The sequence below is a fragment of the Anomaloglossus baeobatrachus genome, chromosome 5, assembly GCF_048569485.1.
Source record: "Anomaloglossus baeobatrachus isolate aAnoBae1 chromosome 5, aAnoBae1.hap1, whole genome shotgun sequence".
NCBI classification, from domain to species: domain Eukaryota; kingdom Metazoa; phylum Chordata; class Amphibia; order Anura; family Aromobatidae; genus Anomaloglossus; species Anomaloglossus baeobatrachus.
In genome coordinates this window covers 195,983,262-196,009,899 of record NC_134357.1, presented here as the reverse complement: position 1 = coordinate 196,009,899, position 26,638 = coordinate 195,983,262, and the positions used below count along the sequence as shown (strand labels likewise).

General features: G+C 39.3%; 1 protein-coding gene across 12 annotated transcripts in view; it reads right to left on the bottom strand.

Moving 5' to 3' along the window:
* The window catches only part of KCNMA1 (potassium calcium-activated channel subfamily M alpha 1), a 1,029,133-nt gene that overhangs the window by 89,023 nt on the left and 913,472 nt on the right, over nucleotides 1-26,638 (bottom strand). For 11 of the 12 annotated variants that reach the window (XM_075349081.1, XM_075349079.1, XM_075349082.1 and 8 more), the window contains 2 exons: nucleotides 25,123-25,216; nucleotides 4,720-4,846 (listed from right to left, as the gene is read on the bottom strand). In XM_075349081.1, coding sequence (XP_075205196.1) covers nucleotides 4,720-4,846; nucleotides 25,123-25,216 — 221 coding nt within the window. Of the gene's footprint in view, nucleotides 1-4,719; nucleotides 4,847-25,122; nucleotides 25,262-26,638 lie in introns of all 12 variants that reach the window. The other variant, XM_075349084.1, reaches the window with a different exon arrangement.

The window sequence follows — 26,638 nt, the reverse complement described above, 5'->3', positions numbered from 1 at the left end:
TCTATTTTCCTGGAGCATTTCCCCTTTTTGATCCTCACAGGAAGATTTTCCTGCAGCACATTAGAGAAGCTGTACTCCGATCAGCCAGTTTTTTGGAATAGCTTTTTGATTCACCTGTATATACTACTTCCAGGTGAGTGCAAAATTCTTCACTTACCGCTACAAATACACTAACTACCTACTATGCTCAGATAGCTCTGCATTGTCTTTTTCTCTTTTCACATGGAAATTTCCAGTACTATTATATCCTCACAAAATAAAATGACATTTGAAAAATAATCCAGGTGTAAAGTAGACAAATGGGAAATGTTATTTGTGGAGACCCGGGGTCAGTGGGTGCTCTCGTCCGCTGGCCTGGCCGCCTTTAGAAAGACAGCGTGGCCCAGGGCTCATCCCAACTGAACGCCGACATCCTTAATCATGGGCGGAACACTACTCAGACAACACAGGGTGAGGGAATCACAATATTAAGACTTTATTGGATCCCTAAACAATTAACGGCACATAACACATAACCAGCAAAACACACAAATGTAACAGGCAACAGAGTCTCACCCTTCCACTGGCTCACCAGTGATTAGAATGTCCATGCCTCAGAGCTTCCAGGTTTACTTACTCCAATCCAGCAGCACCCCACTTTTGGCGGGCACCCACCGAGAATGGAATAATGCCAGATTTAGGAAGCTGGCTGAGGTCTGCAAAGTCTGTAGTCAGGTGACCAAATTGTCCCAACCTGGGTTGCCTCCTTAAGTAGTCTCTGGTATGATGATATAATCCTGGCAGCCGGAGTCGAAATCCCTAGACTGCGGGTATGGTCTCCAATCAGAATCGGAGTCTCTAGATCGAAGCCATGTAGCCAAGTGATCCTCTAGTCGGAGCCAAAGTCCCTAGACCAAGTCCGCAAGGCATCCTAGTTCTGATCCCCTAGCCAGCTCCTAAGAGCTTAGACTGGATCATGCAACATCCAGCAACAACTGGTGACTTAAAGAAGTCCCTTTTTATGGCCATAACCTTCCCTTAGGATATCCTGTGCCCTTATCGGGTTGGTTGTACAAGGTTGCTTCTCTTATTGGATGAATTTCAAGCTATATTCAAATATCCAGAGACAAGGGTGAGACAGGTAAGTGACATCACATCTAGCAATTCACTTAAGGCCCTGTCACACTAAGCAACATCGCTAGCAACATCGCTGCTAACGAACAACTTTTGTGACGTTGCTAGCGATGTTGCTGTGTGTGACATCCAGCAACAACCTGGCCCCTGCTGTGAGGTCGTTGGTTGTTGCTGAATGTCCTGGGCCATTTTTTAGTTGTTGCTGTCCCGCTGTGAAGCACAGATCGCTGTGTGTGACAGCGAGACAGCAACAACTAAATGTGCAGGCAGCAGGAGCCGGCTTCTGCGGAGGCTGGTAACCAATGTAAACATCGGGTAACCAAGAAGCCCTGTCCTTGGTTACCCGATATTTACCTTTGTTACCAGCCTCAGCCGCTCCTGCTCTGTGCACATGTAGCTGCAGGACACATCGGGTTAATTAACCCGATGTGTGCTGTAGCTAGGAGAGCAGGGAGCCAGCGCTAAGCAGTGTGCGCTGCTCCCTGCTCTGTGCACATTTAGCTGCAGCACACATCGGGTAATTAACCCCATGTGTGCTGTAGCTAGGAGAGCAAGGAGCCAGCGCTCAGTGTGCGCTGCTCCCTGCTCTGTGCACATGTAGCTGCAGCACACATCGGGTAATTAACCCAATGTGTGCTGTAACTAGGAGAGCAGGGAGCTAGCGCTCAGTGTGCGCTGCTCCCTGCTCTCTGCACGTGTGGCTGGTCACTGGTTGCTGGTGAGCTCACCAGCAACTCGTGTAGCGACGCTCCAGCGATCCCTGCCAGGTCAGGTTGCTGGTGGGATCGCTGGAGCGTCGCAGTGTGACATCTCACCAGCAACCTCCTAGCAACTTACCAGCGATCCCTATCGTTGTTGGGATCGCTGGTAAGTTGCTTAGTGTGACTGGGCCTTTAGTAATACAATGGCAAGTTTGCATAATTGAGTTATCTGGGTGTCTGGCCTTCAGTGGCCAAAACAATTACATGAGTCAACAAAAACTTCAATACTAAACTCCGAAGAGTCTTGTAGAACAATGAGGGATTATCCCCCATCTATAAACAAACTGTCTTCATGTCTGGCTGAATGTTAAGAAACTTTAACCCATGAGAGTCCATGTCGTCACATTATTTATTAATTATTTTGTACAGCATGACTAACTGGATTAAGAATATAAAAATTAAAAGTATGAAAATTGCTAATTTTTCAATATTTTCACCAAAATTTATATTTTCACAAACGCAAAATATATCAACCTAAATTTTACACTAACATAAAGTACAATGTGTCACATAAAACAAGTTCAGAATCTTTGGGATATGTTGAAGCCTTCCAGAGTTCTTATCACATAAAGGGACATTGGTCACATTTAAAACATTAGGCTTGATCATTAAAGGGGTATTTCTATCTCCAACTTCCTATAACAATATGCAGTAGGTGTAATAGTAGTAGTAATAGTAATAATAATAATAATAATAATAATAATAATAAAAAAAAATACCTCCAATTAGAAATTTAATGTAGTTCAACTGATTGGCTATGTCACTTGCCTCATGTACAGGGCATTGCAGCTTAGGTATCCATGGTTATGACCACTGATTTAGTGACAGTTAGTTAGCTGCTTGTGGTCATAACCATGGATACCTAAGCTGCAATGCCCTGCACATGAAGTAAGAGACATAGCTATAACAGGAGAACTGTACTGCATTTCTAATTGGAGGTATTTACTAAAATTATTATTATTTCACCTACTACATATTGGGATAGGATTTTGGAGATGGGAATACCCCTTCAAGGTCAAAATCGGGTCTGTCACTAAGGGGTTAAAAGTGGGTGAAGAATAGCTAAACTCTACTACAAAGATGAGGTTGTGGAAGATAGATATGACAGGTCATACACCTTAGCAAGCTTAAGAACAGCAACAAGACAAAAGATAGTTATGCTGCATCAGCAAGGTCTCTCCCAGGCAAGGCTGTCAAAGCAGACTGTTGTCTCTTCAAGCTCCTTTGAAGAAGCACCAAGAAGCAGGCAACATAGAGGCCTGTAGAAACAACAATTGGCTAAGAAAAATTAGTGCACCAATTGTACAATAATGTCTGCAGGCAACAGTAAAGCATGGTCGAGGGTCCTTGGAAGTTGGATTAATGGTGTCCGCAAAGCTGAGAAATACTTATCTATCATGTAATACCATCTGAAAAGATGTCTGTTTTGCTCCACATACATTCTGCCGCTGGACAATGACCCCAAACATATAGTCTATGTCACTAAAAACTATCTTGAGCCTAAAGAAGAACAAAGAAACCTGGAAGTAATAATATGACCCCACACAGCCCTGATCTCAACATCATCCAGTCTGTTATACAGGAAGAAAGAAAAGGATTTAGACAAGTCTCATACACAGAAGATCTGTTGTTAGTTCTCCAAATTGTTTGGAACAGCCTCCCTGGTGAGATGTTCTAAAAACTATGTGCAAGTGACAAGTGTACCTAGAAGAATTAATGCTGCTATAAAATGGAGTCACCAAACATAGATAGGATTTAGATTTCTCTTTTGTTCTTTCACTTTGCATTTTGTTAATTGATAAAAAACAATAATTAACACTTCTATTTTGAACGCATTCATACTTTGCAGCATTTTTTCCACACCTGCCTAAATCTTTTGCACAATACTGTACATAAAGCAAACATGCCAAAGGTATATCCTTTTGTCATAGGATTGGCTGGAATATTTCATGATACTTTCTTTTTCGAAGTTCAAAAAAGCATAGTGAGCTAGCCAGCTATTCTAAAAATGGAGAAGAGGTAACAAGCAGGAGTGAGGCTCTGGATATCCCTGCCAGGTAATATAGATGGTAAAGGGAAACATTTTGGCAGGTAATATTGCATTTCGGGTTAAGAACACAATCTGGCTAGCGATGTGTGAGAACAGACTGTTGCTGGCACTATAAAGCTTTGGACACACATTGCAGATTTGGTTTCAGAAACTTCTGCATCTACTGGCAGAAAAAAACACCTTTTTTGATGCATTTTTGCCCCAAATTTTCCTCGTTTTCAGTACATTTATGATGTGCTTTTAACATGCGTTTTTCATGCACTTGGGGTGGAAAAACGCTGTCAAAAACCCTGAAAGAATTGACATGCTGCAATTTATTTTGTGTACCAAATCTGTAAGGGGAAAATACGCAACACATGCACATCAAAAGTACAGTGTGTGCACATCACACCTCAGCTGCTGCAAACCTAATTTTGTAAAATAAGTGGCTCATCCTATTTATTAGTAAGGATACAACTCAAGTCAGGGTTTTATGCTCCCCTGCTCTGTTATTTTATATAAAGTAGGTTCTCAAAGTCAATATTGATCTTTGATATTGGTGTAAGACACAGTAGAGAGTACAATATTTTACAAATAGTTAAATTTAGATTTAAGGAGCTCGGTCTCTAACTATGCATGGTCTACTGTTTAGTCCCAAAGAGCAGAGCCAGTTTTAATCTTTCTTGTCCAGCAATTCTGGTTTGTTCCAATTTTTTATGTGCCATTTAATTTAATAGTTTAGTTAATAAAATGCCAATTTCAAAATGTAGCAATTAAAAAATGTACCTAATATTAGTTGTATATATAAGTACTCACCAAGAGAACTTTCTCCATCTCCTTAGCTGGGCACCAATGGAACATGCCAGTGGAGTCATATCTTTTCACACTGCTGGAGTCCATGTTGTCTATTTGATCATTCCCAGCCATGAGTAAAGGATCATGCCTATTGGGGTAAAAGAAAAAGAAAAGAAGACACCAATATATTAGAATAATGGTAAAACTAGGACTTTGCCTGCATTTGTTTTAAAAATTGGTTAAGATTTTGCCATGTCCAAATGTATTCAATAAAACAAATATTGACATTCATTAATGTTCATAGTAGAGCTGCTCAACCTTCTTCTTCTTGGCTCTTATCAATCCGAACATAATGATATATTGCATTCACTATTGATAGAGGTTTTGTTACATCTGTGTCTAAACTTACCCTTTGCCCTTACATCCACCTCAGTCACAGAGGACAGTGCTGGACAACACAAGTGATGTGCAGTAAGCAGTAGAATAACTGGGACTGGTGTACAGTACAGCCAGAGAGTACAGATCATGAGATGTAATTAGCTGTTAGCCTAGGGCAGGACTATATGCTATTTAATCAGTATGCTGTCAGGTGCCAGATATAAGTTTATATTTACCTGGCCTGCTCTTTAAGGCCTACTTGCATGTTTGTGGTGTTGTTTCTTATTGCTGATTTTGGACTGTTAGTGCTATGATTCTATATCAGACTTTGTGTTCATGGTACTGACATCCTCCTTACCATGTTCCTAAATTCTGATTCTGTCCTGACTCAAGCCACTTTAGTTCCTACCCAGCACTTTGACTTTGACATGTAAGAGGATGAAGTTCATGCACTACAGAATTCTGCAAGCAATCACCACCATCTGATGGCCAAAAATGATAAAGAAAAAGACGTGGCAATGGGAACTGGAAAGCTGAGTGTATATTCCGGGGAGAGAAAGATTGGAGGAGGTGCCGTGTCAGGTGACACTTGTGGTGAGGTTACTAATTATACAAGGGTCAGCCGGGACAAAAAGGGGAGGTGTTGGAGCCAGTATCTGTAACAGGAAGGTAGCGTGAGCAGCAAAGTAGATTTACAGCCACTATTGCTAGAGAAGACCCCAGCGATTCCATATCCAGGCGAACACCCCAGTGATTCCAAATTCAGAAAAAGACTCCAGTGATTCCAGTTCCAGGAGAAGACCAGTGTGATTCCAGATTCTGGATAAAGTTGGACCTGCGGCCTAGCGGGTAGTGTCACCTTTGACCATTACGGCCTGTGTTCTGTGCATTGTTATTTAGATAGTTGATGACAGTGACGGAAAGAGGAGTGACACTGATGCTTCCCTGGTAGAGGAATTAGGATTAAGATAACATTGATGGGGCCTGTTATTTAGTGATAGAAGCGATAACGTATAAATATAATTGTGTTTGTATCCTGTATATCTGCATTGTTAAATTTCTTATAGTAATATCTGTTTTATTACCACCACCTAGCCAGACTCTTGATCTCATACTGATCTCTGTTGATCTTGATCTTTGCGGAAAATAAATATTTACTGTTTAAATTACCACTGAGTCATCCTTCTCTGTGCTGTTGCATCCACGTAACCTGTTTACAGACATAACCCAGGGGGCCCTGCATGAGTCTAAATTCCTGTATAATAGCTAAAAAGTGAAGACCAGGATTCCTTTATGGCTCGCTAAGCAGACTGCTGTGAGCAAAGTTTGTCTGTGCAAGCCCTATTAGGAGCTGTCAGGCTTTAGCTTGCAGCTTCATGCTAAACTTGTAAGTGTAACTAAATATATTTTCATTTGTTCCCCGAACTAAGTATCGTATTGAAAAAAAATGATCAAATTAAGTTGATAAACCAGAATCTTTGCACAGCTGCAAAATGGCCTGTTTAACTTATAAGCGCTTCAAAGAATACTGCCTATGCCTAGCTGCACTGCACCAACACGGTTTGAGGAGTACTAATCTACAGTGTTCTTCAGTGTCATTCTTAAGCTGTGTCACTTGACAAGAGAATATACAGCCAGCAATCTATCATTTTATGAAAGCATGTCATCCACAGTTTTTGAAAACATTTGTTGAAAATAGGGCCAAAATTCAGTGGTTAATAACATGATAGGTTGGACACAAAGGGATTGTGCAGCAAAGCTCTTTCCCTTTATTCAGCATAGAGGCCAGGTGTGGGTGCTCAAAATGGTTCTCTCTGTCAGATCTAGCCTTTTCCACAGAGAAAGAATTTAAGTGGTGGGTGATCCCTTTATTTTAGTGGTGCCCTCCAAAAACTAGTTCTAGTTAAACTTCCAGCAAATTGTGCAGTATTGTTAAGATTTGGCATCAATGCCATACAATCTGCTTATTGTGGACCACTCCATCATATTTAAACTTTGAGACTCTCACCAACTGTACAGTTACTCTTTCATACAGTCACCACCTGGTGGGTAAATGATGGCACACCATGGATTTACATTTGGACACTGACCATATCAAGCACCATTATTTTTCATTTATCAAACATTTTGTATGAAGTCAAGTTCCTTCCAACTGGAACTCCTTTATCAGACCCCCCACAGCCCTATGAATGTCAAGTTTTGGATTGTACCAGTGATGGATTGCATCAGGCAAGGCAGCATACAGGCAGAGACAGCACACTTCCTGGCTACACAACTCAGTTGGGTGCGTTAACTCAGAGTCTGTTTGCTGTATACATCCTTTTGGCCTTTGTCAGGCCGGTATACATAGGCTTAACTTTTTGCAGCTGTGTTATTATATGAAGAGGAATCCAGAAAAAAAATTGTTGCTTTTTTTGCACAATTTGTTTGAAAAAAATCACACAAACCTAGCATGTACAAAAATAGCCTACATCTGGACAATATTTTCTGGGGTGAAACTGTTGCCAACGCAATATGTAAAGTGACTGAATTGTCATGCAATAAATAATTCCCAGATAAAACTGTAAAATCCTACTTCGTATTAATCCACACTTACCAAACCATAGCCCCACTTATTTTTCGCTGGTAGTCGTTCATGAAAAAGTAGCAACCTACTCTTTAATAGTCCATAGTGTTTTCTTATCCAAAACAGCACACAAATGATATTAGTGACAGGCAGTAACAGGCTGCCATCTTATTACGTGGCTGGAAACTGATGTCCCTTTAAAATACTGTGTCAGATTTTAGGCATTGGCCTATTTCGCTAAACTTCAGGGTGAAGAAGCTTTATAGTTAATTGCAAGGTGTACAATAGTTGCTTTCTCTTACACTGGAACATGTTCATTTTCCAAGGGCGGGAATTCTAAGCTGCTTCCTTAAGATGCTGCTGAGTGTTTCTCAGCTCCTTTCTGTCTCACAATATCAAAGAGCTGCTATTAGGATCTGCAATGAAGTAGAAGCGATGTGAATTTAGTCACCGGTGCTGTTTGTTTGGCATGAGGATAGAAAGTCAATTATTTGCTTTCACAGCGGACACTTTCTGACGTTCTGCCCTGCACAGTAAAAGCTTTAACAGGCTGGGCTTTTAATATTTTAGCAAATTGCCCAATCGGGTTTGGTTTTACGCAACTGACAGCCTTTAAAGATTCAACAGAGTGTCGCTTCCGAGTGGGATGTCTATCCCCCCCCCTTCATCCATCACAGAGAATATAAGACTTTAATGCTAGACAACAGTGAGTGGCTTCTAATGACAATCGCATTTGCACTGGAAAAAAAGAAGAAAACAATAGCTCTATTTTCAATGGTATTAAAGAAATGAAACTCGGGGAATTTCCCTTAAACATGTATTTTCCTAATGGCTACACAAAAAAATACTGTATCAATGCTAAAATACCTTTAATAAATCAGCAGGTAGTTAAATAAAATGAATAGAATGAAAATGTAAATGTGGCAATCTATTGACTTATGTGTACTATTTGTATGCAAATTTTCAGCAAAGGCATAAATTAGGATGAATGTTTTTTCCTTTCTCTGCACCAATTAGCTAGGTCAAACACATAACTGGTATATGACAAACTAAAACACCAGGACTATCATATTGTCTCCAATCTCCAACCCAACCATCCTGACTCCATGCTGCAATCTCTTTGTACAAATACGAAGACTCACTAATTAGCAGATGGAAAAAAATCTAAAGAAACTGAATTAGTGCAATCATTTCTTTATGTTTTCAGAGGGAGCGGATATCATCTGACAGCCACCTATTACTGGTGTGATCTGTAGGAATGCTGCATGAGTGCATTTACCATCATACTAAATTGTCCTTTGAATACACGAGCGATGGCAGCTGTCTAACTACCAATACTCTTTACACTAATAGAATTACACTTATTTTTAGACAGTTTTTATTTTGCTATGAAGATAGCATAAAACTGAAAATCACATGAAGCAAACCCCATCATGCTTGAAAGATACTACTAGTAAATTTTGGAATGAAGCACAAAAATAAGTAAAAATGGATGAAACTAAAGTGATGGGTGGACGCGCAGATAACCGGTACCGGCGGATCTAATCAGATTAAAAAAAAATCCGGTTCCGGCCAATAATTGATCCTGGTGATTTGGCCAGATGACGGTCCCCATAAAAGTTTATGGGGACCAGAATCTAGCGATAAAAAATGGTGGTAGAAGGGATAGGGAATAGGAGCAAGCAAGCTTTACTTACCACGGTTGCGGTGCGGCTGTAACTGCTTCAGTGGCCGCTCATTCACTTCTGGGGCGTTTCATTTACCTTTATGCATATGCACTGCTTTCCCCATCCACTGGCATCTGTGATTGGTTGCAGTCAGATGCGCCCCCACCCTGAATGTTAGCATGTCAGCTGACTGCTTCCAATCATGAATGCTACATGTGTCTATCGTGGTATAAAAATAAATAAATAAAATATTTGGCATGGCGTCTTCCCATATTATGATACTCAGCAGCACAAATAAAGCATATGGTTACAGGCTTCAGCCCTCAGCTGTGCGCTTATCTTGGCTGTGTATCAAAATAAGAGGAAAAGCATGTGGTTTTGTTTTTTCTTTTTTTTTTTAAGTATTTAAATAAATAAAAAAAGTGACGTGCAATCCCCCCAATTTTAATACTGAGCCATGATAAAGCCAACAGCTGGGGGCTGGTGTTTTCAGGCTGGGGAGACCCATGGTTATTGGTCTCCCAGCTTAATAATAGCAGCCTGCAGCTGCCCGGAATTGCCGCATCCATTAGATGCAACAGCTACTCCCGGCACTTAACCAGGCTCTTCACCACTGCCCTCATATGGTGGCAATCAGGGTAAAAAGGGTTAATTACAGCTCACAACTGCCAATAAGCCCTAGATTAGTGATGGGAAGGGTCTATGAGACCCCCATTACTAATCTGTAAATGAAAGTAAATAAACACAAACACTGAAAAAAATCCTTTATTTGAAATAAAATACAAAAAAAAGAATTAAATAATTAAAAAAAAAAAAAAGAAAGCCACTTGCGGTTCCTCTTATTTTGATACACAACCAAGATACGTGCACGGCTGGGGGCTGCTACCTGTAGCTGTATGCTTTATCTGTACTGTACTGAATATCATAATATGGGGGGACCCTATACCTATTTTATTATTTCTTTATTTTTACTGTACAATAGACCCACAGGCAGCGCCTGTGTTTGGGAACGTCAAACTCTGTCACTCAGGCTGGGGGCGCATATGACTGCAACCAATCACAGGGGGCAGGGAAAGCAGTGCATATGCAATGAAGGATAGCAGTCCAAAAAGTGAATGAGCGGCCGCGGAAGCAGTTACATCCGAGCCGGTGTCTCAGTAAGTATGAAGCTCTTCCTTCATTCTTATTTTCTTTATTTTTACTTTATTTTTTTTATTTCCCGAGGTACTGGATACAGATTAATACCAGAATTCTGGGCCTGGACCCGGCACTCGGGTACGTTTGAAACCACGCGGTTCCAGAGTTTTACAGTCCGGGTCCGCCCATCACTACTAATCAATTTTCTTTAAAAAATAATTTAAACAATATTTGGTATGCAGATGAGCGGACTTGAGGAAGTTTAGTTCGCCGAGTTCAGCTGGACTTTAGATAAAGCTTAGTTTGGGACCTGGACTTGACCTGAAATCCAATGGAAGTCACTAATTGAGCAGTTTGGGTCCCCACCCACATCCAGCCAGCCATAAACAGAATATTTCGGGGGAAGGGTGGGTGGGGTTTTTCCATTTTTTTAACACTACATCTGATCATGCTGTTGTTTCCCCCATTGTGAGCAATTCAAACACTACAAGCAGCTTGCACTGGACTGAACACCGAGTGTATTCGAGCACAGTGATGCTCACATGAATGGTTTGCATACATAAAGCACCCAAACTCCAAACCTGAACTCTTTCTTGTAAAATATGTGTCTGGTACGAACACTGAACCTCAGGGTCGCTCATTTCTACAGTTAAGTGTTTATTTTCAGAAAAGATTCCTAACATATAATGTGCATAGCATGTTCATGTGATCAATCACTTTTTAATATGACTTGTAGGAGAGACAGAAGGATACTTTCGCACATGGAAAAAGGCATCATGTTTAAGCTGTCTATCCAATTACTATGGGAGAAACTGCTTTGGATTTTGCAGAGAATAGTGTTTTCGCCACAGCTTTTACTGTTCTAACAAGTTCTTTTACCTTGTTTTATGTAAAAAAAGAGACATCAAAGAGATGGTGCCAATGAGCATTCATGATTATACAATAGCTGAGCATCAAACTGTATCCAATCAAAGATCAATGTGGGTAAATCAGCAAAGAACAGGAGATGGTACAGCACAGAGCAACAATGATATCAGAAGTTACAAACAGGAAAAACAGAAAGCTACTGTACCATAAAGATAAAGGGATTGCCTATTCTATTGTATACACTGTTTCATATTTATTAGAATTCTGAAACAATTTAAAAAACATGCATCATAAAAGAAAGTTTTCCAGAACGGCGGCAGATGCCAGTTGTTGGAATAGTGACTCTCTCCAGAGATGACTAAAGCTGGCACAGGCAGCTTGAAGCACCAGCCCTATAGTGTTAACTAAATTTAGATGAAACCTAAAACACTGCTTTAAACTGTAAGAGCAAAGCAAAGAGAAAGAAGTGCCAGAAGGCAACCCAAAAAAGCCTTCCTGAAGGACAGAGAGCCTGCAGCTAAACCACAAATCTCACTTGGAACGGAAAATCACAGAGGGACCTGCATAATAAAAAAGAGATCTGTGTAATATCAAAACACATCCTGTCTCTGCCACTGAAACTGCACTCTTCTTCTGGTGTGAAGGAGGCATATCAAATGCACATGAAAAAGCATGGAAAAGCCTGCAGTGCTACAAGTGCCCCCTCTTCTGGGACGCACTCCAGGCAGGACAATATGAAAGTACAGCAGAAAGCCTACCTCCATCTTATTGAAGATTTATCAGACATAAGAGTAAAAACAACTAAAAGTACAAACCTGATGTCCTATACTGGGGAATAATACTTTTGAACAAAAGTTAAGACAAGACTTTGGGAATTTAAAGGGAACCTATCAGTCATGTCATGCTGCCCAAACCACAGGCAGAATGAATTTGATCCTGTCTATATGATTGCAGCAAAGTATATTTTTCTCTGACAATAGTCGGCATTTCAGAAAAAACATAGTTTGAAGAGCCAGCAGAGGACTATAGGAAGACATGAGACTAGTCCTGACCTGGCTCTAATTGCCTCTCCCAATGTACATACTGTACATGGGAGACACCTGTCAATCACGTGGATCAACGCAAGAAAGGGGACAATAGTCAGCGTCTCTTCTTACGATCCCCAGACGGCTCTTCACAATATGTTTGTTTTTTCTGGGATCTAAGAGTGTTTTAGAGAAAAACATACCTGTCTGAAATGTTGCAGTCAGGCTGTGATTCATGCTGACCACAATATGGGCAGCATGAAACAACTGACGAGTTCCATTTCAATCTCTGCAATATATTTTTTGCCTCTAGAATAAATTAAACGTGAGTCTGTAACCCCAAACTGACAACATAAACTAAGCACATAACCTTGTAGGGATAAAACACATACAATTTAAACCTTTAGGACCTGATTCATCAAAGTGTTTATACCAAAAAAACATAGGAAATCCTTTAAAAATTAGCAAATATTTAACCATTCCACATCAGTTTCGGACAGCTCGGCCAAATGTGTAGAGCTGGAGAGGAGTCGGGGTGTAGTTGCAGAAGCCTTTCAAATTTTTAATTCTGTCAGTGTTTTCTACTCCAAAAACCTTACTCAATGTTATGGATAGCCAACATTTTTAATGGCCACATTGGCAAATTATAATAATAATAATAATAATAAAAAAAATATATATATATATATATTTTAAGAGGTTTTTGTCTACAGCCAACAACACTGCAATGACTATGAAGTGTAAAATGATGATAACTACAGTTCTAATTAAAAAAAAAAAAGGGTTCTCCAGCCTCAAAAGAATTAAGGTTGTATCAAATTTATTTTTTTTATGGGGAATAAAGTGTTCTATTTTTAAGAACTGTCCAGGATTATCTGGTCAGTCCACAACCCATATTAGGGCCCTAGGTGTGACCAAAAACAAAACAAAAACAAAGGGCATTTAAAATCTTAAAGGCTGAGAATACAGAAATATCATTTTAGAAGTATAAAGATATCAATAGGAAATGTAAAAAAGAAATAAAGCAAGTAAAATTAGCTACTGAAACAAAAATCGCCAAGGACATTAAAATAAATCCCAAAATCTTTTATAAATACATTAATGCAAAAAGGAAAAGAAAGGATAGTATTGGCCCCTTAAAATATAATAAGCTAGTTATAGAGGACAAACAAAAGACTGAGATATTATTCTCATCTGTGTTCACCAAGGAACTGACTGTACCAGGGATCAATCAACAAGTCAAAAATCAAAGTTCACCACCCAATATAATTAATTTAACACAAGAAGAAGTACACCTGCGTCTGAGTAAATTAAACATTGACAAATCTCCAAGGCCAGATGGCATTCATCCACGAATATTGAGGGAATTGAGCTCCGTAATCAACAGACCACTGTATCTCATCTTTATAGACTCGCTTGTAACAGGGTTGGTGCCTCAGGATTGGAGGATTGCTGATGTGGTACCGATATTTAAGAAAGGTAAGAGGTTAGATCCAGGCAAATACCATCCAGTAAGCCTGACATCAGTAGTATGCAAAGTTTTTGAGGACATTTTAAGGGATGACATGCAGAAATATATTGCAGAAAATAATATAATAACTGACAAACAGCATGGATTCATGAAAGATAAGTCGTGGCTAACCAACATGTTGGGGTTCTATGAGGGGGTAAGTGCAAACCTGGATATTGGTAATGCAGCTGATGTGATTTATTTGGACTTTGCAAAGGCATTTTATACTGTACCACATAATAGCCTTATATACTAAAGCTCCAGAAGCAAGGAAACTATATGCAACTGGGTAAGGAATTGACTAAAAGATAGGAAACAAAGAGTAGTCATAAATGGTACATTCTCTAAATGGGCTATAGTCAGCAGTGGGGTGCCGCAGGGATCTGTGCTAGGACCGATTCTTTTTAATCTCTTTATTAATGACCTTGGGGATGGGATTATTAGTAAAGTGTCAGTCTTTGCTGATGACACCAAACTATGTAGAATATTAAAAACTGACCTTGATAGTACAATATTACAAAAAGATCTGGATAAGATGTCAGAATGGGCAGATACTTGGCAAATGAGATTTAATGTAAATGTAAAGTAATGCACCTAGGACAGAGTAATCCTATAACTGCATATATATTAAATGGGAGGAAACTCGGGACTACAGAACAGGAAAAAGGACTTGGGTATTCTCATTACAAACAGGCTAAGCAGCAGCACTCAATGTCAAGCAGCAGCTGCTAAAGTAAACAAGATTTTAGGGTTTCTAAAAATAGAGATTAGATCCCGTGATCCTAACGTATTGTTACCCCTCTATAAATCACTTGTAAGGCCACATCTGGAATATGGGATCCAGTTTTGGGCTCCACATTTTAAAAAGGACATTCAGAAGTTAGTCAGTTCAAAGGCAGGCAACTAGACTACTACAAGGAATGGAAGGTCTCCCATATGATGACAGGTTGAAAAAGTTAGATATGTTTAGCTTAGAAAAAAGACGTCTCAGAGGAGATCTTATTTATTTGTATAAATACATGTGTGGTCAATATAAAGGACTGGCACATGACTTATTTCTTCCAAAGACAATACTAAGGACCAGGGGGCAATCACTGCGAGTGGAAGAAAAGTGATTCCGGCAGCTAAATAGGAAAGGGTTCTTTACAGTTAGAGCAGTCAGACTGTGGAATGCCCTACCACAAGAGGTAGTAATGGTAGATACTATAACAGCTTTTAAAAAAGGGCTGGATGATTTCCTCAGTACACAAAACATTGTTGGTTATAAATGACTTAGTGACCAAATGTAGAACTGGTGGAGGAAGGTTGAACTAGATGGACCAAGGTCTTTTTTCAATTTAAGTAACTATGTAACTATGTAAAAAAGACTTGTTGAACCACTCCACTCATTGGTCATGCCTCTACCTCCCTCATGGGTGATTTACAATAATGACTTGTCTAGAGTTAGCATTGTCTGCAGAGAAAGTTGAGGAAAACCAGCACTGTCAATCACTATTGGGGTGCAGGCACAAGAGCATGCAAAACAAGTAGGTGACAGTAAGTCTCTTGGCCATGACAAGGGCGCTCTCAGCATCTTAAGTATTATATCTGATTAAACTTAATTTTCTGCATAACAGATGCATTGATTAGAATACCAAAGGTGCTATTTTTTATAGTAGGTATTTTCAGGGATAGGATTTGATCAGTTCTTGCCAGATCTCAAGAATCGGATGTTAAAATAACAGCTGGTTTGGCAAACTGACAGAAAGTAGGATCAAGTTATCTGCTTCCTTCATTAAATTGAATTTATTCATGGTGATAATGGTGCTCCATTAATTTTCTAATGATGGTTCTGATGATGTACTTATGTTCTAATGGTACTTATAGTTATGTATTCATGTACTGTTGGATTTGGTGCTGCATTCATGGACTAATAGTGGTTTTGGAGCTGTAGTCATGTACTAATGATGGTTCCTGTGATGTATTCATGTACTGATGATGGTTCGGTTGATGTACTCATATATTTCTGGTGGTAATGATGATGTTGTCATGTATTGTTGATAGTTCTGGTGCAGTATTGATGTACTGATTACGTGTTCCTGTACTGAATTAATGTACTGATGGTTGTTTTGGAGATTTATTCATGTACTGATTATAGTTTGGCACTGTATTCATGTACAGATATTGGTTTTGGTGCTGTATGGATATACTGATGGCGGTTCTAGTGCTCTATAGAAGAAGCAATCCATAACTTGATACATGGCTATTTTAATAAAGTAGTTTGCCATCTTAGAAGTTGAGGATTATTACATCAGTATTTACAGTATGTTGGAAGCATTAATCCTATGTAAGTGGTGGGGGTCAGACCTTTGGGTGGTGCGTAGATTCTGTAATCTTGTGAGATACTTTTATAACACCTACTACATTATCAGCATTCAAAGAGGTATCACAGTATATTATTTTTGGTGTTATATAAAAAAGAAAATGTGCTTTTTAACTTTGGTTACAATTACTTTTATACTATAGGTGAGTGAGAGGTGTGTAACTGGGTGCGATCTACAGAAAAGGCGTGCTCTGAATAAAGGGTGTGTGGTTTCCCTCAAGCAATACAGGGAATTTGTTAAAAATTTCAATCCTACCCCTGGCAATAATCTCTACCATGCTATACGTTTAGTTTATACTGTTAGTTTGGGATGACAGACTCTCTTTAAGTACCGGTAAATATTTTGTTCCTATTGAGAATGTTAGAATGATCTAATGCTCAGTTGTTTTTAATTCCTGGGTCCTGGTGCATTTCTTGTTAAAGGTCCTCCACACTACTCTATCTGAATTTACCCATACTGCCTTATCATCAAGGGACATGCAAACATTATCTGTCAAAATTGCTGGTATTTCTCTTTCAATTTGTGCACATGGTTATTGTGCTCAGTAACTGTGCATCTTCTTGCACAATTTTGTCTATCTATCCTATCTGCCTACCTACCTACCCATCCATCCATCCCTCCATCCATCCATCTATCTATCTCTATCTATCTATCTATCCCTCTATCTATCTATCTATCTATCTATCTATCTATCTATCTATCTATCTATCTATCTATCTATCTATCTATCTATCTATCTATCTATCCATGTATCTATCATCTTTTTTGTACCATGGTACAGGTTATTTAGCAGTTAGCACACAGTCTATTTGGGTGTGCGCAGCAAGTTTGAATTATGACTCATTGGGACATTGTCATTTCAATCTTCCCTGACAGTGCAGACTAGTAGTCAGAAGCCGACACTGGAGACAGTTCTCTTTCACAGCTGTCAGCTGTGACAGTTTCCCATCTGAAATGTTGATAACTTGTGATAAGCAGTGATACACATGGCTTCATCTACTAGGACAAATTATCCCTTCAGGACCTGTGTTAGCTCTGAGTACCATGGATTATAGGTGACCCAAAGAGCAAATCCAGCACACAGGGCCCATAAGTCATCATCTTACAAACTGGGTGATGAAGCAATTCAAGTACACATTTTATCACAAATTTGTTAAAAGCTATTTCACCAAATTTCCTAAGCTCATATATTGGACAATTATCTATGAATGCAAATCTTTAACCTTTGATATTTACTGTAAGGTCCTGAGGTATCTGGGTAAAATATGTTTACTTAGAAGTTGTTCAATATCCAAATAATTCTTAGTAATAATCAGTTTTCTGAAATCCAAGTGGCTAAGGTTAGACAAAGAAAAGCATTAACAGGAAAATCATTGTACCCCACCGAAATGACACCATAATGCTTATCATCTTTTCCCCAAATTTAACCTATTAGTTTGGATATGTGGAGGATATTTCTACAGAACAAGCAACATCATTTAATGCAGGATTATTTAGATCAGCTGTTGTCAACCGATGCATACATGGGCTCTTGCCATACAACATCCTAGAAAAAGTTCATTGGACATATATAATTATTGCATAAAGACACTGGCTTTGAGATAATGACATTGTGTAACCTTTTCTTGTAAAGCCTTAAGGCCCCGTCACACTAAGCAACATCGCTAGCAACATCGCTGCTAACGAACAACTTTTGTGACGTTGCTAGCGATATTGCTGTGTGTGACATCCAGCAACAACCCGGCCCCTGCTGTGAGGTCGTTGGTTGTTGCTGAATGTCCTGGGCCATTTTTTAGTTGTTGCTGTCCCGCTGTGAAGCACAGATCGCTGTGTGTGACAGCAAGACAGCAACAACTAAATGTGCAGGCAGCAGGAGCCGGCTTCTGCGGAGGCTGGTAACCAATGTAAACATCGGGTAACCAAGAAGCCCTGTCCTTGGTTACCCGATATTTACCTTTGATACCAGCCTCAGCCGCTCTCACTGTCAGTGCCGGCTCCTGCTCTGTGCACATGTAGCTGCAGGACACATCGGGTTAATTAACCCGATGTGTGCTGTAACTAGGAGAGCAAGGAGCCAGCGCTAAGCATTGTGCGCTGCTCCCTGCTCTGTGCACATGTAGCTGCAGCACACATCGGGTTAATTAACCCGATGTGTGCTGTAACTAAGAGAGCAAGGAGCCAGCGCTAAGCATTGTGCGCTGCTCCCTGCTCTGTGCACATTTAGCTGCAGCACACATCGGGTTAATTAACCCGATGTGTGCTGTAACTAGGAGAGCAGGGAGCCAGCGCTCAGTGTGCGCTGCTCCCTGCTCTCTGCACGTGTAGCTCCGTGCAGTGGTAACCAAGGTAAATATCGGGTTGGTTACCCGATATTTACCTTAGTTACCAAGCAGCATCTTCCATGCGGCGCTGGGGGCTGGTCACTGGTTGCTGGTGAGCTCACCAGCAACTTGTGTAGCCACGCTCCAGCGATCCCTGCCAGGTCAGGTTGCTGGTGGGATCGCTGGAGCGTCGCAGTGTGACATCTCACCAGCAACCTCCTAGCAACTTACCAGCGATCCCTATCGTTGTTGGGATCGCTGGTAAGTTGCTTAGTGTGACTGGACCTTTAAACCTGTAAATTGGGTTTATAAACAGATTGCAAGGCTTTCACAGCATGATTTTGGTGATGTAACTGTGCAGCATTTTATACTGTGAAGTTAAAGGGAATATGCCACCAGGTTTTTGCCAACTAATCTAAGAGCAGCTTAAAATAGACAGAGATCCTGAATACAGTGATGTGTCGCCTACTGGGCTGCTTGATGAATACAGTGATGTGTCGCCTACTGGGCTGCTTGACCCTTTCACGACAATTGACATACCTATATGTCATAGTCAAAATATAGAAGAAAAGAAAGCACTCACCGGTTTGTAGAAAAATCGGATGATAAATTTATTCAGGCATTGGGGGAGGGTGCCGGGATAGCGTGCACACAGACTATGACCGTCTCGCACCAATTGCCGATGCTTCCTAAATACCATAGTCAGATAGTGACTCCAGAGCGATTACGTATAGGCAATTCAAAGTCATCATGATGACCTCCGGGTCAGCCTGCTTAGGCAAGCCTATTAGACCATGCCGGGAGTATGATTCAGGAGGCTTCTGTCAGTGCAGCACTAACAGGTATAATGTGTTGCAAAGGTGTTGCATTGCAATCCATTATATCGGCAATCAGAGTAATGAAAGTTAAAGTCCCCTAGAAAGACTAAGTTAAAAAGTAAAAAAAAGGTTTTAAAAATTGTAAAGATATTTAAAAAAATGACTAAGCAAAAAAATGAAAAACGTACGATACCAATAAATGTGTATATTTATGTAAAAACAAAAATAAACAGAAAAGCACCCAAATTGGTAGTGCCACTCTATTTAACCCTTCAGTAAAACATAATCAAAAAGACAAATGAAAATAAAAATGGTATAAATAAAAACGTCATCTTGTCACGCAAAAAAAAAAACAAGCAGCCAAACAGCTTCATCAGCAGAAAAATAAAACATTATACCTCTCAGAATATAGCGATACAAAAACAATTCTATGAAAAACGAGTTTTTATTGTGCAAAACCAGCAAAACATAGAAAACCGTTATAAACATGGTATTTTTTTACCTCACAGTGAACGACATTAAAAAAAATTCCTGAATTGATGTTTTATGTTCATTCTACATACTAAAAATCAGAATAGAAAGCGATCAAAAAACATACTAAAAACAGTACTAATAAAAACGTCAATTCATCCTGGAAAATACAAGCCCAAACATGAGTCTGTCTGCAGAAATAAAGAAAAATTATAGCTTTTTAAATATGGTACTGCAAAAACGAAAAAAAAATAATTAAAAAATGCATTTCTTAGGGTGTGACTGTAGCCAAAGATAAAAAAAAAATTATATAAATCTGGTATCACTGTAGAAGATTCACTATAATGAGGCAGATGGAGGCACTGTGGATGCTGCCTGGCTTATGATCCAGCGGAGTACCTCTTTTAGGCATTCACAAAAGCGCAGTCGGCCACAGGTTAATGCACCTCTCAAAAACTGGACATAACTAAACAGAGACCAAACGAAGTCTGGTGTAACTGCGCCTGGTTCATTAGTGAATTAATTCTTCGAGGCTTTCATCTGAATTACATGTTTCAAATATGGAGGAAATCATATCAGTGTTCAGAGTAGATCACCGGATACATGTCAAGTTATCTAAAATGTTCTATACCTAAAAATGCCACCAATAAAAGCTTCAACTCAAACTACAAAAAATATGTTCCCCCTGAGATCCACCACCAGTTAACAGAAATAGAGGGGGTGTCCAAGTTATTCTCAGAATAACAGGGAAATATTGAAGCATTATTACTAATAAAGTAAAACTGGTTAGAATTGTAAAGTTTTGCTTGGTCTGGAGGGTGAAAACAGACTCGGGGTTAATGTAGTTTTGATAAAATTATTGTTTAATCAGCAGGAGATTATAATGAGAGGACTACTTGGCGTGCTATCAGGTAGTAAAACATATAAATGAACCCTTTATAACCCAATCCGCACCACTGATTGGCAGCCTTCTGTGTACACTGTATATGGGCAGGAAGCTGCCAATAAGTGGTGGGGGTGGGGCTACAGAGCTCCACATTCAGAAAACTACTAGATTTGGAGCAGAAAAAACTGTGATTTTATCAAAATAACTGTAAATAGTCAAGTAAGTGACATTGCTGGAATCAGAGTCTGTCTCTACATTAAAGTCTGACAACTAATGTGAAACCTGTGGGGTAAGTGCATTATTCCCAATTATTTCTGTTAAAAAGGGACGCTTGGTCTAAGAATAAAGGTTCTGATCTATAGTCTAATGACCAAAATTCTTAATAAAGGTCATTTCACAATGTGTTTGAAGGATACATTTGTATACCAAAAAATAACAAATCTAGAAATGTATAATGTGATTTATGGTGCTTTTTGGTTTCTTTTAATCAAATGTAAGCAGTCCAAAGAAAATTTCTACTGTAGGGTCAAAGGGGTTGAATAGCTATGTAAATAAGCTCCTTTTGTCTCCAGATAAATCCAATCCTTAAAAATGGGAGGCTTTCACAAATACAAAATTTAAGAAAAAAGTATTTGTCCGCATTCTTGAGGGAAACCATACATTTCTTATACCTATTGTTAGGAATGAAGAATTATAACTACTAAATGTCACTATCTGAATATCTTTGATAGTAAATCCCCTTTTTTTTGGTCCCCACTATTCCATTTATGGCTCCTCATACTTCTCTTACCTATGCTCCTTGGGGATAACCAATTTACTCTAAGACTATGTGCCTACGGGAGCTCGCACCTGCGGATTTTGTTGTGGAAAACCTGCGGATTTATCTGCATTTACTAGATAAATCCGCAGGTTTCAGCAAGTACAGACACTTCCCATGTTATCCTATGGGACATAGGGAGTGTCTGTGTCCATGCTGCGGATATGTGCAGCTGCAGAATATGCTGTGGATGTCCCGCAGCCGCACATAACCGCATGTTAATTATTCCAGTGGATTTAACTGTGGAAATCCCGGCCCTCCACTATGGAGATATAGCCTTATAGCCTTATAGCTACATGAATACATGCTGTGACTTCACAGGATCCACAATTGCTCTCATTAACACAGCAAAACTATCTTTCACAAAGTCTATAGACAAAAACAGAATGAATGGACTTCTTTCAGGATGTATATTTTACACTATCTATTTATTTGTTGTATATACTTTTTAGACCTACATTTATGTTTCAGTAAAATCCCTTTGAAACTAAAAGCAGATTTTCTGAACCGCCAACCTTCCCATATCTCCTCTCCACCCGGACGGCTAGTAGCGTCTCCTTTCCCACCCTTTTCTATAGCCTCTTGTTAAGTTTAACTCCCAGTCCACACCTTCTATCTCTCATTGCTAAACTGTCTCCCTCTATTCCTTTCTCTGTCTTCCCGCAGCTCTCCTCAGACAATCATTGAATGCCAGCTCCCACTTTGAACATCCCACCTCATCATACAAACTGACACAGTTATGCTTTTCAAAAACCCACAGCCAATCTGTTAATCATTACTTATTTACAAACGCCTCTGGGCCTGGAGGGGCTTGTAAGGAGCGTGCACGATACCCCAGTCAGACTCGCTTTCTCTGCTAGTGAAATAACTTAAATAAATAAATAAGTGCGGGGAATAGAAAAAATAAATAAATAGGGAAAAAAAAGAAACACTCCCCCTAAGGCAACCTAAACCCATCACTTTCCATTGCACATAAGATGTACTGGATAACACTAAAGTATTTAATATATATATGGTATAATATACCTACAGGAATGGCCTTTTGTGCAGAGCATGGCTGTCTGGTATCTGGTAATTTGATGTTTTGCTAAAGGCAAAAGCATAAGAAAAAAAATGCACCTAGTGTACTGAGCTGTCAGTGGGATTCTCTAGGGCCTGTAGGGTAAAGATGTACCCTAAAGCATCAGAATCTTGACATGGCTTTGAAGCACATAAAAACTGTGTAAATAACTCCCTGGAATTATTATCACTCAAGATCAAAGGGAGGAGAGAGATTCAACAGCTCGAAAAGGGGGCGAGCCGATTCTGGCTCCGATGCCAGTTAGTGTTTGCAGAGTTTCTCCGCTTATATTATTTTAGCAATTTGAAAATCAGCAGTACGGGGAAAAGTGGCTTTTTATTGCAAGCACTTTGCCCATTTCAGCTTCAGGGTGGCTCAACTAGTAACCCAGCTTTTAAACCTAGATGTGATTTTGATATTTGAAGTCCATGATAACATCTTTAGATGTATTACTGCACAATTATTTGTAATATGCAGTTTATTTATCCTGACAGACATAATTACTATAGATCTCTGCAGGTTTATGTTACTCAATCAAAGCACTACTTTAGACTTTTTGTTTCTTAAATAAGGCAAATATCTTGTTTTTGCATAGAAGAGAGAATGAGTCTCCGACTGAGAGATATGCACAACCTTTTATCTTTTTATTAAACATTATGACCTTTCAGGTAAGATTTTGCCATTATTTCCCATCAGCACAGACTAGGAATGTCCCAGAGTTGAAGCTATAGCAATATTGGTATCTATCAGCTTACTGTAAAGGTAACAGAAAAATTGTAAGGTGAAAATATCTGTTTTTAGTGGACCTTTTATGCACAATACATCCCATTGCACTACTGTGTTTTTTTGTTGTTTTTTTTCCCTTTTCTATAACAAAGCTAACCACCATGACATTGTGTGTACAGTGGTCGGAGCTATGACATCTCATCAATGCTTAAAAAGACAGATGTAACCAGCAGCCTTAAAGACAGACGGATGTAGGGTATTATACCATAAACAAGTTACACATCTCTTAATATTGAAACTACAAAAACATTGACAGATTTTAGATTGTAAACCATAGTGACTAGCTGTGTGTCCAAATGAGTGTATTCATAGGGTTAAGCGCTGGATGTAGTAATTGTGTGCCACCCTGACAAATTTTGAGTAGTCCCTTAAAAAATAGAGTACGGCTTATTTGTACGGAATTGTACACTGTGCAGCTTGTCCTCCATACCCTGTGGAAAGCGCCCAACAAAGTTCTGAATGTCCTAATTACTGCACTGTCACGTCACAGCTACATTGTGTAACTTCAGTCAGGCCGCAGATGAGCAGCTTGCATGTTATTAGTTTTTCTCTCCCTTCACCGTCTAAATCAATTAATGAAGATTTGATTTCAATCGACAGCATAAAAGGGAAGGTAATTCTCAGGTTCAGCTAAGATTGTACTAATTCATTCAACATAGTCCCAATGAACAGATAGCTGTACACATAGGCAGTGCTTCAAAGAGAGCCTAGCCTTAGGCTAGCATATCATGGGAGCTGGCTGATTGGTTCATGTTATCATTAGTGCCACCGCTTGTTTGCAGCTACACAGGAACAGGACGAGGGGAGAGTGCTCCCACTTTAGAGCCGACGTATTTTTCAAACGCCTTTTCAAATTGTTTTCCATGACAGAAATTGTTTTTTCAGCTCTGTCATTACCTGCTGATACGCTGACAGAATAAATACTCATGCTTTAAAAAGCCATCTAACAACCCTGCAGGTTTTTTTTCACCCATTCTCATTTTTTTTCCTTTAGCTGCAACATTTATTTCGAAACAGCAAAATAGAGAAGAGGGTTTAAACACATACTGACAGATTGCCTGCTGCTTTGTGGAAGAAAAAAAACTTTATCCAAGGGTAAAGACAGGCCTTTAAAGACATTCAACTCAGCGTATAGAGTTAAGGTTCTCAATGTATGAAGATTGAGCCTAATTCTTCAGCACCGTGGACAGCTGTCAGACATGTCCAAGCAAACGTCTCCAGTACCATGGACAGCTCTTTAACTCCTCACTAACATGCAAACATGTTTTACATACACCGCCGCTAAATGACCTAAAATCCTGCTGAATATTTTAATGCGCAATTGCTATCCGCTTCTGAACTCAGATAAGAGTTGCTGATTGCCATCCGGCAGTTAAAACAGGCAGCAGCTTACTAGACAGAAGGCAGAGCTATAAGGAGAGTAAAGACCCAACCCCAGGGATTTAGGCAGCCAGGACACCTGTATGATAAGTGGAGCATGAGCGAGTGGCCTTGTTAGATGTATTGCATTGCTCCAACTTCAAGTTACAACTACGATACTATAATAATAATCCTCAGTCTGCCTAATGTGTGTGGACTAAAACAAATCCCATGGCTGTCCAACTGCATATCTCTTTAAGATTAAATATAGGGTAACATATTAGAGTGTTGGAAATCACCCCAAATATAGAGGTACACTAAATTATAGAAAACATATTTATTTTTAGAGAACAAACAAATGACATTATTTTATCACTTCTGCCATATTCTCACCTCATCGTGTTGGGTGAAGAATTAGGTGAGTGCCTCATTCCTCCATTCCTTTGCTTTTTCTTAGGCGACAATGCAGATGGTTGCTCATCTTCAACTGCAAACACAGGCAAAGCGGTCAGGCAGGGGAGAGTGAGGAGGACTGTAGACAGAACACAACAAGAAACTAACAGAAAGAGAACAGAAGTGAAAGGAATACAGACAAAACATGTAACGAGTCAGCCACGCACAGCTTCACTACCACTAGCCTACATTGAGAAGGACGGAAGCTGTTAAGTGTGGGGAGACAAAGCACACTGAGAAAACAGAAATACGGCTGGAAGTTTAGGGAGCTGAGAGGGTTAATCCCAAACATTTAGGGACAAAAAAAATGTATCAATTCATGCAGGAACCCTTTCCTGAGCAGGTTAACCTATGATTTTATGGAAAATTCTTTACTCAATATATTAATTGCCAGTCCCAAATGCAATATGTAACTTAATACAAACTGTTTACTATTGTTATGTGACGTATTCTGACAAATCTATCTAAGATATTACTTTATTTCTATGATGACTTGACAAGACAAATCTACCTTATTCCATACTAGTTTAATCCTGTCAACCGATAATCAGATGTTAAAGAGTATTTAAGGATTTTAGTGATGACTTGGTGTAAGAAGAAGGATCCTAATCTGCGGGAATATCTCAATAGTTGTAAGTTATTCATATTACAATTATATAGGCCTCTAAAAATAGCTGATTGTGTAGTTGTGTGAACATTTGAAGCTTTTGATTATGGACCTTGAGTTGTTTTCTGTGTTCCTGTTACTGAAGTGTTTACAGTAACATGATACATGCCTTTTCACTCCTCATTAACCAACATGCAATGTTAACCTACATGCTAATTCTATCCTGGGAAGCCTCCAACCTAATCTTCAATTACCTCCTCCCCTACTTTACTTCTAGACATCTACCGTTAGCTGTTTGTTCTATTAATTAAACCCTCAAGGGGTCTGAAATGTATTGGATTAACATAGACTTCATTTCAGGGCTCTGCAGAACAATTTAAGGCTCTGTTAACCTGTAAATGGTCTGTTTTTGAAAGAAAATGGCTGTTGTTAAACAAAGCTTTACAACTGCGCTGCAAGTGAGTAGAAATGTACGAATTATTGTGCATAAAGATTAATGGAAAATATCAGCAGTAGTACTTTATTAAAAATCTGTTTTTCTAGTATGATAATAATAAACATGTGCACAAGTGCTTTATAAAGCCTGGTATACTGAAAGCAAAAGGATAACAAAACAAATCATATCCTAAATCCCTAAAGCTCAGTGGTAAGAATAATTACAGCTTTTCAACTTTTTGATACAACGGCTGATACTGATTGCTAGCACGTATTTCACATAGTACTAAAATTTCAACAGTGGTTTTGAAATATTTTCTTTAAAGAGAATCTGTCAACTCTGCTGATATGTCTATCTTATTTTGTACCATAAAATAACAATACTGAGCATCTATGCATTGTACTATTCTTCAC